Here is a 13,629-nt window from a genome sequence, read left to right as displayed (position 1 = left end):
ACAAATTGCCTTTGATCCTCCCCACTGCTTCATGCCTCAAGCACCTCCTGGTGGCCAACCAGCCTCTCTGCTCCCTGCTCTGAGTATGAACCCTGCACAGGGTCCTCCACATCGTCCAGGGCAGACTCATATGGTTCCTCACTATCCAAGTCCAACAGCAGCTCAACTGGACCCTGCGGGCCACAACAGGTATGCATTTATGTAGTATTAAATTTATTTGCCCCCTTTTTCACTATGTATGGGGCTGCAACCATAAAAATGAAGAAATGAAGAGTGCAAACAAAGCAGAAGTAAAATAATAAACAATAAAATAAACAATGAAAACAAAAATGAGAATACATAAATATGATAATCAAAAAGGATGGTTGAAGAGCAGAGAACAGGGGGAGAGGTGGACTCTGACATCAATCTAGCAGCCACCTCCAGCATGGAATTCCCCCATTGGGTCCCCAGTGAATAATCATCCCTTTTAGAAATGAGCCAGGAAAGCTCAAATTTTTATTCTTGTGGTTCCCCAGCGTAGGAGATGCTGTCTAACCGTGAAGAGTAGCTGCTAGAAGGTTTTCGACTTCCGGTCCCTGTAGGCGACGGACGTTTCGTCTGCCGCTTGTCTTCTCGGTGGGGTCCGTTCAGGAGCACAGGAGGCCTTGGAGGGGTCCCTGCCATAGGGCGGCTTGTTGGAGCCCCCCAGACTCAGCGGCAGCCGTTGCGGGGTTTTCCAGCTTCGCCCCAGGAGCCGGGGAGCAGAAGGGGGGCATGCTTGCCCCTTCACCGAATGGGTTCCAGGAGGAACAAGTCAATCAAAGGAAGTGCGGCTGAAATGTTGGTGGTGGAGGATACTTCCTAATCTCTTCAACTATTGGTAACAGATAGGCAGCAGATTATTGTAAATTCCTGTTCAATTTATTTAAAACCGAAGATTAGAGGGCGGTGTTTTTTTTTCTTTAACCCCCCCCTCGGACAAAGCGGCATTTAAACTATCTCTCTCTACATCGGAATGGAGAGAGAACAAAGGCTGACTTGCCACCTGAATTAACTATGCGAGAAAGACTGAAATCGCAGTTGCAAGAGTGCTTGCTGAGCTGTTTTTAAAATTTTTCCCTCTTCTCCCTGCGAAAAGGAGGAGTCAAGATGGCTCCCCTCCGTTCTTGTTTTTGTACTTATCAATGAAGTCTGCCTTTTGAAACCACCTTGGGGGGAAAAATGATAATCTCTGGTATTTTTTAATACCTCCCCTGAGGGTGCCCTGGACCTCTTCTGTTACATGGACTTTCTGGATTTTGATTATTTGATTTTTCTCTTTCTGGTGTACCTCTGTGTCTTGGAACAGTGAAGGAGAATTAACTTTTTACTTTCGGATTTGCCTGCTACCTTGGACCGGACCAGCTGCGCGCTCCACTGACGCCATTTTCTTTTGTAAAAGATTTACCATCTCTGAACTTAGACAATGACAACTAAGAAACCACCAATGGGCAGGTCACTATCGGCTCCCGCTTCAGCAACTTCCAGTCCAAGTACCCAGCAGACGAAAATTACTTCATTGCTATAAAAAGAAGCGGCTGGAGGGAGCTCAAAAGAATTATCTGTCAACCAAATGTTTCAGGAAATTATGAGAGGTCAAAATGAACTGAAGAAGGAAGTGGCAGATCTCAAAGACGAACTCAGAGGGGTACAACATAACATAACAGAAAATAGACAAAGAATTGTGGTGCTGGAGGAAGGGGCAGCTGTTCCAAGAGAGGTACATGTTAAATTTCTCAGGAGGACCACAAGAGATGAGGTGCTAGGTGCCCAAAGGGAGGGACCTTTAAAATATCAAGATAAAGAAATTACCATTCTAAAGCAAATTCTGAAAAAGATAAGAGAAAAAAGGAGGAAGTATTCTTCCTTATCAAAGAAACTATACAATAGAGGAATTTGGTTTAGATGGTTATTGCCAGAAGGAATGCTGATTTTCTGGGAGGGAAGCCGAATTAGAATTAAGACAGTGGATGAGGCCGAAGCCTTTATTAAAAAAACACTTTTCTCTCCCAGAGGACGAAGATAGCGGAGGTGGGGGAAAAGGCAGCAATGTACAAGACATGGGGAATGGGGGCGGGCTATGGCTCCACCTGGGAACAGGGAGGAGGGAGCAATATCGAAAAGGCTCGGGTCACAAAAACAAATATATCTGAAACATTATTGTAATTGTTGATATACTAGAAGTGACAAAGCAAGAGATGATTAAACACATGGTTGATATAAAGTAAGAATTCTGTTTATGCTTATCTTTTATATGTTATTTTTAAAATTGCAAAAAGTGTGAGATTTGGAGGGATTTCTACTACTAACATGCGAGCTACCAAAATTTTCTATGTACCCTTTTACCTTTTCCCCATAAATATTTTAAAACCAATAAAAAAAATTACAAAAAAAAAGAGTAGCTGCTAGAACATAAGCAAAAAAGATGTAGCGGAAGACTTGTGAATTGTGGAATCCCTACAGCCAGCATGTTCTTACCTCTCTTCTGTAAATGGTCAGCAAGAGACCTATTTGGGGCACACATTCTCTGCACATAAACACTTTTGAGTGCCAGAGTGAAAGCGGTAGATGATGGCTAATGGAGACGGATAGCTCCTTTTAACTGCACTCCATGCTTCCCCCCAAAGGTTCTGACTCTGAACTCTCAGCCGGGTTGTGAAGGTGAGTTACAAGCAATATGAGTTTGTTGTGGGCAGAGGGATTGTAGAAACCTCTGCTAGAATAAAAATATAGCACCTTGGCTTGAAGGATGGTCAATGAAAAGGGAGGGAGGGAGCAGCAGAGGGATTCACTTACCTTCCCTACCGATTCGCATGCGCAAAAGGTTGTGCATTATGTCAAGGTTGATGGTGGAGCCTCCAGCAACCGCTACTACCAGTTCGCCCAAACTGGAGAGAACGAGCTGAATACCACCTCTGGGAGGGGGGTAGGGGAGGAGGTTGATAAAAGTGACGACAATAGCTGATACTGGATGGGATCCAATAAGATGGTAAGGTAAAAGTTTGTAAGTGTGCAGAGAAAGACTTGTGGATGAAATAGAAAAGAAAGGAGCAGAGTTGGGAAAATAGGCAGCATGTGTCTCATGTTATAGCTAAATATTCATTTGCTTGTCAATCAGCAGATTGATAAATTCACACATAAACAATATTTATATATTTGAAACTTTATTTAAAATATTGATTTAACAGAAAGGAAAAACATTTTTTAAGTCAGCTATAATAAAAAAGCAAATTGGACACAATTCAAATCTGAATTCATGGCTTGAGAAATTCTTCCTGTATTTGTTGGTCTACCATCCTTTTATAGCTTCTAAAAAACAAGACAGATAAATTCTGTAGTGATGCAATGCTGTCTTCCTTCCGTCCTTGTTTTGATATTGGTGTCTTAACCTGCATATGAATATGGTGGGATTCCTTTCACCCCAAGGCCAGTAATCTGTTTTTTAAAAAATGAGGATATGAACATGATACTTTCAAAATTGTCTCATCTTTCCTAATAAACTCAAAGCATTTATTTGAAAAATAAATATTTGCCTGCATATGTTCATTCGTTTCATTAGATTTGGAGGGTTTCTGACTCCCAGATGACATTATATAGCTTAACACCCAAGCACAAGAGACAATAAAATAGTAAAAAGAAAACAAAACAAAAAGAACCGCATAAAACACCCTAAAACTCCAACAAAATAACCACCAGCCATTCTAATCCTAAACCCAAAAGCAAAGTTAGGTATTTAAAGACATAGCATTGAATCTGCTATCTGTTTCTATTTTACATGCATTTTTTAAAAACCTTACTTTTGTTAAAGTATGCTTTTAAAAAGATCTGGTTTTTTTTTAAAAAAAGATGTTCGTTTATTTATTTATTTATTTAATTAGATTTCTAGACCGCCCCCTCTCCCCGAAGGGACTCGGGGCGGTGTACAGGTATAAATTTAAAAAACCATACAAACAATAGTATACACAGCTAAAATTAGATTAAAATTTAGCTCTTAAATTGGACAGTTAAAACAGAGATCAATAGAAGAAAATATTTGTAAGTCAGGATTGAACTGTGAGGTCCTTGGAACTCTGTTCTTTGTTGTTTTCTTGCAAACATTTCAGTACCCAACTAGTAACATGATTAGTGCTCTCCCCTCTGCCCTCTGCATCAATGTACTGATGACACCTCATTGCGTAATGAAATGTCTGCAACAAAACAACCAAACTCAGAGCACCAAGGACCTCATATTAAATCAAAAAATGCTGGGGGAGGGGAATTATTAGAATAGATGCCATCTTGACTTTATTGACCCCCCCCCCGATCCCCTAGGTTAAATTAACCAAATGTTGCCCCCCAACCACTGTATCACTCATATCATGATTTCAAATGCACTGCAGCTCTCTGATTACCTTGAAAATGCCACCCGCTTGGGGTTGTCGTATGAGAGACGACTCATCCAGTCCAGCAGAAGTGACATACAGTTCTGAATAATCATATCCACCAAACGAACAAGAAGTTGTATTGTCTACAGGCAGCTTCACTGTCTGAATTCTTTTCCCTGTTAAAATAAATCGGGTTGTTTCCTTAACAAAGGGCAGCAGACCTGCAGAGAGCAACCAGTACTTTTCCCTCCTTAAATTTGGAAAAAAGTAAACACCCATCGACACACAAATGAGGGAGTGAGGGCTGCAAATGGCGGGCTGGAGTCTGCATGCAAATCTGCAGGTTAAACACTCTACCCTAAAGAAACAAAAGGTAGGACCTAATGCTGGAAAAAAGAGCTTCACAGTCTTAGATGCAATTTTTCAAAGGCAAAATACTGGTTGGATGCATTGTGCATGAATGTGATCCATTTGTAAGAAACGGGACCTTTGAACCAGTTGTCTGATTGTTCTTTCACTATGGAAGCTAGGAATATTGTAGGCTGTATGCCAGATGACAGAATGGAATAACTCACCACAGCCAACTCGTTGTGGCCAACTCATCATGGGACAATTCACCATGGACAACTCGCCACAGGGCAAGGTAACAATTTGATTTAATTATTTAAAATAAATTAAAAAAATTATTCTAATTTTTGCCATTAACATTTTATTCTGTCCTTCCTTTTGCATCCTTCCTTTAATGATTCTACTCCACCATGTCTTTGATATTAGTGTAACTCTAGTCCCACAGTGAGTTGTTTCACAGTGAGTTGGCCATGGTGAATTAGCCACAACGAATTGTCATAGACCTACAGACAAAGTATTTTATCTATCTGGCAAAGTCTACAGAATCTCGTTGGGCACAGAGATGACTTTCAAATTCTTTGATCTTTTTACCTGGCGATGTTGGGGATTGAACCCAGGGCTTTTTGCACCTAAATCTAGCTTCTGGATCACACGCAGGAAGGCCTGGCATTTGTGGGATGACATTATCACAGAGGTTTCACCGAAGGTTTTCCATTTACATGAACAAGTAAACTAAAGCATGGGCTGCTTTGCAGATGAGATAAGGCCTTATTATATATTATACATTATAATGTATAAGCAGGGTTGGGCTACTACGGGTTCACTCGGGTTTGGGAGAACCTAATGTTATGGCTGGTTCAGAGAACCTCCAAATCCCACTCCACCCCTCCCAGGAGTCTCCACACGGACCATTTTGGATGCAAGGTAAGTGCAGGGCCTGCGTGGAGACTCAAGGACGGGGAAAAACGAACCTCCCGGAAGTTCCAGAGGGCCTCCGTTGCATGGGGGAAGCAGTTTCCACCCTCCCAGAGGCTTGATGAAAGCCTCTGGAGCCTGGGTAAGGCAAATATGCCCCTCCTCAGCCATGGTGCAGGAGACCGACTGGGCCACGCCCACCATGGCTACGCCCATCCAGCAACTGGGCAGAGAACTTGTTGCTGAGATTTTTGAAGCCCACCCCTGTGTATAAGCATCTCTACATGAGCAAAGGAATTCTGAAACTAATAAAACACACATATTGTGTTTGCTCCAGATCCTTTACACCAAACAGCTTGATCTCAGGAAAGAAATGTGGACTATCAGTGGATTCCCCGGTCCACTCCTCACAATTGCTAACCTGTTTCAGGATCTATACGGATTACCCGTCCTCCACCATAACAGGCCACCCAAAGCTTCCCCTCTGTATCAATACACATCCCATCAGGAATGGACTCTTCCTTTTCCAATTTGTATATGCTCCTCCGGTTGCCTGAAAAAAAGCCATTGAAAGATATTACAAGCTAAGCCACACTTTTCCCAAGTAATATTTTTACAAGAAGAAATTCAAAGGGAAACATCATGAATTTATTTATCTTGGAAGGAGCCCTTCCTTGGGTTCATGCTGGAAAATATTTTAAACTGTAAATCCGAGTCTTAGGGAACCTAGCTTTTATTTGTAATTTAATATTGTAGCAAAAGGATGTCCAGAGGTCGACTTCTCTGAATTACTGACATTGTCTTCCAGCATGTATATTTATCTTAAATGGGTAAGATTAACTGAACTACATAGTTGGGAAAGCAAATAGGAATAAGAAACATATTTTTGGAAATCAAGTTCAATTTAGCATGGATGTGCTGTATCTGTGAAAGTGGATTCATTGAGTTGTGCAAGGCTATGTTCCAGAGATGGGGAAACCTAGATGAATGTTTTCTCCTCATAAGCTATGTTACTTGTTTGTTTGTTTATTTAATTCTGATGCCACCCATCTCCCCTATAAAGTGACTCTGGGTGGCTTACAGACATGATACCTGGCTCATACAGTAGAGCACCAGTCCATCCACCTAAAAGAGGATGGGGGGGGGGGGCGTAGGTTCTACGTGTTTTGATTTTTTTTTCCAGAATAGTTTATACTGGTACATATTTTGATTTTTTTTTTACTTTACGTTTTTACTTTTATAGTAAAGATTTTTTACTTTTATACTACAGAATAAAACAACGTTATCTTTATAAGCAATCACAAGACAGAGATGGCAAAATAAGACTTTGGGTCTGTTTAGCAGTAGCCAAAGAGGGAGAAGAGATAGAGAAGACATGACACCATCAGTTCTGAAAGGGAAGAAAATAGTGATATTAGTGCTTATTGCTTTCTTTATTGAAGAGTGCAAGTTTTTATCATGGCTGCATCTTAATATCACAAAATGCATAAGTGAAACATTCTTCCTCCAAATATTAAAGCTCTGAATCTTCTGAAAGGCTTAGAATAGCTGCTTCAAAGGCTTCTCCAACTGTGTGCATGTGCATGCCTGCAATCACACTCTACTGTGGCTACCAGTGAAGTGAAGCCATTGTGTGTATAAACAACCAGATGACCACAGCTGGGGAAACCTCACCTCACACTTCTGGGGTTAAAGAGTTGCAAACAGATGTGTGTTATGTTGTGCTTTATGTTAATGTTGTGTTTTGTGTGTTGTGCATTGTGGTGTGTCTTAATACACACAGATTATATCTCATCCCCTCTCCTTGTGAAAACAGGCAACTATGTTGCTGAAATTACAGTCATTTCTAATATGCCCAATAAATGTTAAAGCTGGCCTTTAACCATGTAAAAATCAATTGGAATTTTACATAAAATGACTTGTCACTCTAGGCATTCTACTACAGTAGAATGTGTGTGTTATGTGTGCGTGCGCACCTCTTCAAGTCAATGTTGATTCCTGTCAACAGCCTGGATTATCCCCTACAGTTTTATTGGCAACATTTCAGAAGTGCCTTGCCGCTCCCACCTTCTTCCTAGAACGGAGAGTGACTGGGCCAAAGTCACCTGGTGGCTATGTGCCTAAGACTAGAACTCATAGTCTTCCAGTTTCTAGCCTGGTCCTTTAACTACAAGACCAAGAGTGAGTGAGAGAGTGAGTGAGAGTGAGAGAGTGAGAGTGAGAGAGTGAGAGAGAGAGAGAGAGAGAGAGAGAGAGAGAGAGAGAGAGAGAGAGAGCAACCACTTTAAAATGGCATTGAAGAAACAACTTTGATAAGCATTTCAAAACATGGAAAGTAGACATACAAAGCTTCCCAGTTTGCAGGTCATAATCAAAGGCATCAACGTGGTACGAAAGGCTGTCGATATAGAAGAAGGTTCTGTGATCCAGAGACCAATCCAAACCGTTGGAGATGTCCACCTTGTCAAAATGTTTCACCACAGAATGGTCGGGAAAGAGAGTGTAGAGCGAGCCCTGGTGCCGCTCCACCACCGCAGGACGAATCTCCTGAGACATCGTACCTATGAGAACCAGAGAGTTAGCAGGGAAAGATAACAGAGCACCACAGAGACCAATCCGTTTCTTTTCTTCTCAGTGGCCTGTCCATAATACAAATGCAAGTAGTCCACCACTTACAGCAGTTCACTTGGGGACCGTTTGATGTTACAATGGCATGAGAAAAAGCGATGTATGACTATTTTTCACATAACCATTGCAAGATCCCCATGGTCACATGATCAAAATTCAGATACTTGGCAATGGACTCATATTTATGATGGTTGCAGTGTCCCAGGTTCATGTGACCATCTTTTATGACCTTCTGACAAACAAAATGAATGGGGAAGCCAGATTCACTCAACAACCACGTTACTGACTTAACAACTGCAGTGAGTCACTTAATAACTGTAGCAAGAAAATTCATATATAAAATTCAGCTGTTAGGCAAGGAATGGTGCTATTGAACCGTAATCCTAATCAAATTGGAAGACATATTTTAAATTCCACAAATCCAGAGGAGTCTTGTAGTACTTTATCGGACTGTGACATGTTTTATTAAAAGAACTAAGCTCCCATGGATGATAGCTCATTTAATCATATGCAGGGTATTAGGCCTGTAGTTATGTTCTTTTTAGGATCTTTGGCCTGCCACACTTTCTATTATAATTTTATATGTGTTTCATTAGTGTATAGTTAGAAGGGGGAATAGAAAGGAGTAGGATTGTGGAATGTGTTGTTGTGATTCTTTTCTAGGTCATCTTTTGTCTCCGCACCTCGACACCTGACCGGAAGCAGAGGGGTGTAGATGCCAGCGTGAAAGATGATGATTGGAACATGTGATGGATTATGGGTGTGGGGATAAGATCATTAACTTTCAACTGGGTGGAATTCCAGGAAGAAAATCAGAGTTGGAATTCCACAGACGTGCTAACATGCCTGTATGATTAAATTGGAACTTTAAGGATGATTCTGCCTTGATTGATTTCATGCATGGTATTTAGAACGCTGACACAGGGATTGGATAAACTACAGGATTTAAACCAGGATGATGGTGGGGAGAAGGGAAGATGGGTTTGTTATGCAGAGATAGATTACCTGTGGGACAAATTACAAATACTTTGTAAATTAACAATTTAATGCCTTAACAAATGTTGTTTGCTGAAATTTTCTGGATTGGATATAGTCCCTGGTTGAGAAAAAAATGTCCTGGGAAGATTTTAAAATTAAAACAACTGATTTCAAAATACAAGCTATCCCAGTTAAAAATAAGTTTTTATGGACAAAAGAAAAATGAACACATATCCAGCATTTGAAACTGGGTAGGCAGATAGGATTAAATGCACACACCACAGCAAGTAACTATATAGGGGCAGAATTGATACAACTCCTGAACATCAGTGTGATGGTCAATGAAATTTGCAGTAAACTACAGTGACACCAATATGATGTCCCACAAAGACATTATCCTAAAATGCTACCATTATATGACTGAGCCTTATAGTCTGATGCAAGCACATAAGCCACAACATTTGACTTAGACATTGGTACACATACTTCATCATTTGCCCATTCCATCCCTCAAATAACCCACGTGATTAATGGTATGGAAATGTAAATGTAGGACCTCGTTTTCTCCTCCGCAAGTCAGCCCTCCCCATGGAAGGAGCAGCAGAGATAAAGATTCTACTTCATGGAACTAGAAACTACCAATCTTACAAAGGATACAATTTCTTGAGAGAAAAAAGAATATTTTTTTATAGATTGAATTAAGAACTAGTTACCTGCAACTAATCTTCCTGCAGGATCCACTTTCCCATCATTGAATCGGTTGTTGGGTTTATCCTTCTCCACGTCAATAATGGTGGTAATGGACTTCTTTTTCCAGTTGAGAGTTGCAAACTGGGTTCCCAGTGTGATCATGTAGCCACCAGATTTACGAAGTGATACGGTGCTCACTGGGGCATCTGGAAACCACATTAAGGGGATTAGGAGGAATTAAGGAGAGAAGAAATGGTAGGAACAAAAATAGTAACTGTATATCTAACAATTTTAATAATTTTCTTTTGAAAGTTATCATGTAGTACTTCACAACAGGTAGTCTGCTCCTCCATCCAGTAAATACCATGCTGGATTTTATTGGTATTCAACTATTAACATGCTTCTTTCTATCACTTAAGTTTTAGAACATTAAATATTCAAGAACAAAGGTAAACATTTGGCTTATTAAAATGAAACTGTTTTACTTACCCACAGAAATACTTTGCAATTCTTTGGTGGGAGAAGTCCATCGATAGACTTTTTGGCCAGTTATATCTACAAAAAGAAGGGAATTTTCCTTTTCCTCCCATACAGGCGATTCTCCAATCTTGCAGTTCACTGGCACAATGCATTCAACTTTGACAGACGACATTGTCTTATTTTTCAAAATCAATCAAGGAATAAATACAAATGTTACCTTAAATTGGCCAAAACTGGATAGCCTTACAGACTTCAATAGCAGCTAAATATAGAATTTCTAGACCTTTGGTTGTTCAGCTCAACAGAATTTCAATCATTAATCTGATGATTTAAAGTACAATTCCAAAAGTTTACCCAATCAGTTGCCTCTGCTTTTCCCTGGCTTCCAAAATCTCCCCAAACTTAAAGCAGCTGGTATTGCTAATCTTTAATGGCAGCTATTATCTTCAAAGTTAAACATTGCAAAATTACGGTACTGCTGAATAGATGTTTTATGTGTTTGTCTGCCTACAAATACTAAAAAGTAGGTCAAACTTCAAAAGATCTTTCATCAGCATTCTTTTCAAAATGCTTGCCTGCTAAGGAGAAGAGAGAGAAAAAGCAAGTATTGCATATTGCTATGATATTTGTTCAGTGGAAATGTTCTGTGCAAATGCGTGAAAAATAACTTAAAAGAGGCAGCAGACATTGCACTTGAAAAAAATGGCCACATGTACTGCTGACATCTAACACTACTAGCTATGTGATTTCATTAAGCTCAACATGCTTTCTCAATAACACTTTGGCATAGAAAAATTGCAGGTAAAAACTTAACTGTGTCAAACGTATGTGGAACAGGTTATATTGGCAACAACAACACCGAGCCAGAAGGATTTTGCAGAGATCAACATTCAAAGGGCAAAATATTATTCCGAGTACATTTGTAGCTCACATGTAGCGTCTTACAAAAACCACCTAAACCAGTGTTTCTCATATATTATATACTTTGTCCTGGCCCTCTGTAGAGACCTATTAGCAAATTACAGTGTTCAATGTGTCCTAAAATCCTGATCTATAGATTGTGTTATGGTTCCAACAGTCATGCAATCACAGAACATTGGACTCAATAAGATATGACTATGATGTAACACAAATATGAGAGTCACTCTGGTGTAGTGATTAAGGCATCAAGCTAAAAGACCCTGAGTTCTAGTACTGTGTTGGGCACAAAGCCAGCTGGGTGACCTTGAGCCAATCACTTTCTCTCTGTCCTAGGAAAGAGCCATCTGCAAACCACCCATACAAGTAAAACTGCAGGAATCCTGCCAGAGTCTAAGAATCAGGAAGAAAAAAAGACATAGACAGGAAATCCCAACAAAGTACACATGTATAGGGCTACACTGGTATTGTTTTAATGTATTTGGTATATACTGCTCGAGAATTCTGCCAGACAGGAAACTTAGAATATATGAGCGCTCTAATAAAACCAGGATTGTTTTCCATGGCTACTAGAAATTTAGATACATCGGTTCGAGATACCATATGGAGCTGAAATCCGGGCGATCAATATTAGCAAAGAGATACTATCTTGCCCAACGATGGTAGCCAGACAATCCGCTCCGGAGGCAGCAAGAACGTGGAGCCCAAACATTATAAACAAATATGTACAATGGACTAAGTCTACCCTTTAGCCCCTGCGGGGAATTAGGAAGTGTTCTAAATTCAAGTATTTCTCTGCACTGCGGTGGACGCTCGTGTTGATGCTTGCCCAACTGCACAGGCAGCGAGTGACCGATACAAATGTCTTCACGCTGCAAAAAGAGCACTTATCCGAAGGCTGCGGGGTGGGGGGGGCGGAGAGAGGGAGAGAAAGCAAAATGCTGCCTTCTTTACACCAAAGCTTTCATTCTCCGCGAGTGGGAAGCCACCTACATCCCCGTCTCTCTTTTCACTCGCGACAAATACATGCGGAGGACGAAGATCGTCCCTGCTCAACTTTGGGGAGACAGCGGATTGGAAGTAACATTGAGGATGGGACCCCGATCCTATCACCCATCAACCTCCAGGCTGAATCTATATGTGAAAAGAAAGCCTTGAAGCCCCTTCCGTCCCGGGATCTTGGAAAGTAGGAAGGCCTGCTCCTCCCCCGGACGATGTCACAGGTGGCCTAGCCTGGGAGGAAGCGCAGGGAGGGGGCGCCGCCTTCGTTCAGTGCTGGCGGCGCCTCCCGTGACTTACCCGCGACGGGGCTGCAGCGGTGACGAAGCTCCGGGTAATTTCCGAGGACAGCGACTGGGAAAGGTCTGACCGGCTCTCCTCTGTAGGCGTCGTTGAGTTATTCTTGTTGCAGCGGCGCCCGGGAGCAGAAAGTATCGATTCTCTAACGCCGCGATTTCAACTTTGGAAGTTATCAATTCTTACTCCGAGGAAGAAGTAACTCTGCTAATGTGCATCAAACTGTGATGAAGGTGGATCCCACCGTTTGCAATCTCTGTTCCTGTCCCTCTTTTCCCTAGAGACAGATAAACGTGGCGTACGAAGATCGTCTCTGCTCAAGTTTGGGGAGAAAGCGAATATGAAGCAACATTGAGGTCGGGACGCTGATCCTCTCCCCCCATCAGTCTTCAGGCTACTTATAACTGATAGGCTAGCACATAATTAAAAATACCGGTTTGGCCACAAGATTATTTTCTCCTTCTTAATTATACTCCTTAATTATACTGTATTGGTTTCCCCTTTTTAATTATATTATTATATAATATGATTGTATATTATATTTGGGCTGGAAAACCCAAGAAAGGAGGAGCAGATTTAAGCTGAAGGGCCGTAAACGCTTTTGACATTTAGAGCAAAATCTTAACTCATGGACTTGTATGCATAAATATGTCCCTAATACTCTTGGCTTAATTAAGGAGTATAATTAAGAAAGGGAAAATAATTTTTGGCCAAACCAGTATTTTAATCATGTGCTAGCTATCGGTTAAAAGTAGCCTGGAGATGGATGTGATTGGTAAAACTCAGGCTGGTAAACAAGACAACATCCGTCAGCTGCTTACTTATCTTTTATTTGGTAACCATCCTGCAATTTTTTAAAGCAACTTTGCAATAATTAATGCTGAGTGGGTTAAATTGTGATTGTATGACTCATTCACATATTTAAAGACATTTAAGTACATTTGCTTGCTTAAATTACATGTATGTATTGACCAAGTTCAAATAATGCACT

The 13,629-nt window shown here is 40.9% G+C and overlaps 1 protein-coding gene across 1 annotated transcript; it reads right to left on the bottom strand.

The window, feature by feature from the left end:
- Positions 1 to 3,184: 3,184 nt before the first annotated feature.
- RGN (regucalcin) lies at positions 3,185 to 13,011 on the bottom strand. The gene is made up of 7 exons (XM_081949532.1): positions 12,642 to 13,011; positions 10,434 to 10,599; positions 9,968 to 10,150; positions 7,994 to 8,209; positions 6,070 to 6,201; positions 4,413 to 4,561; positions 3,185 to 3,456 (listed from the first exon to the last, which is right to left on the bottom strand). Exons 2-7 carry the CDS (start codon positions 10,594 to 10,596, stop codon positions 3,406 to 3,408), a joined length of 894 nt encoding a protein of 297 aa, XP_081805658.1. The 5' UTR covers positions 10,597 to 10,599; positions 12,642 to 13,011; the 3' UTR covers positions 3,185 to 3,405.
- Positions 13,012 to 13,629: the final 618 nt, after the last annotated feature.

The sequence above is a fragment of the Natrix helvetica genome (genome assembly GCF_964273705.1).
Source record: "Natrix helvetica genome assembly, chromosome: 3".
Taxonomy (NCBI): Eukaryota; Metazoa; Chordata; class Lepidosauria; order Squamata; family Natricidae; genus Natrix; species Natrix helvetica.
This window is presented reverse-complemented; position numbering and strand designations above follow the sequence as displayed.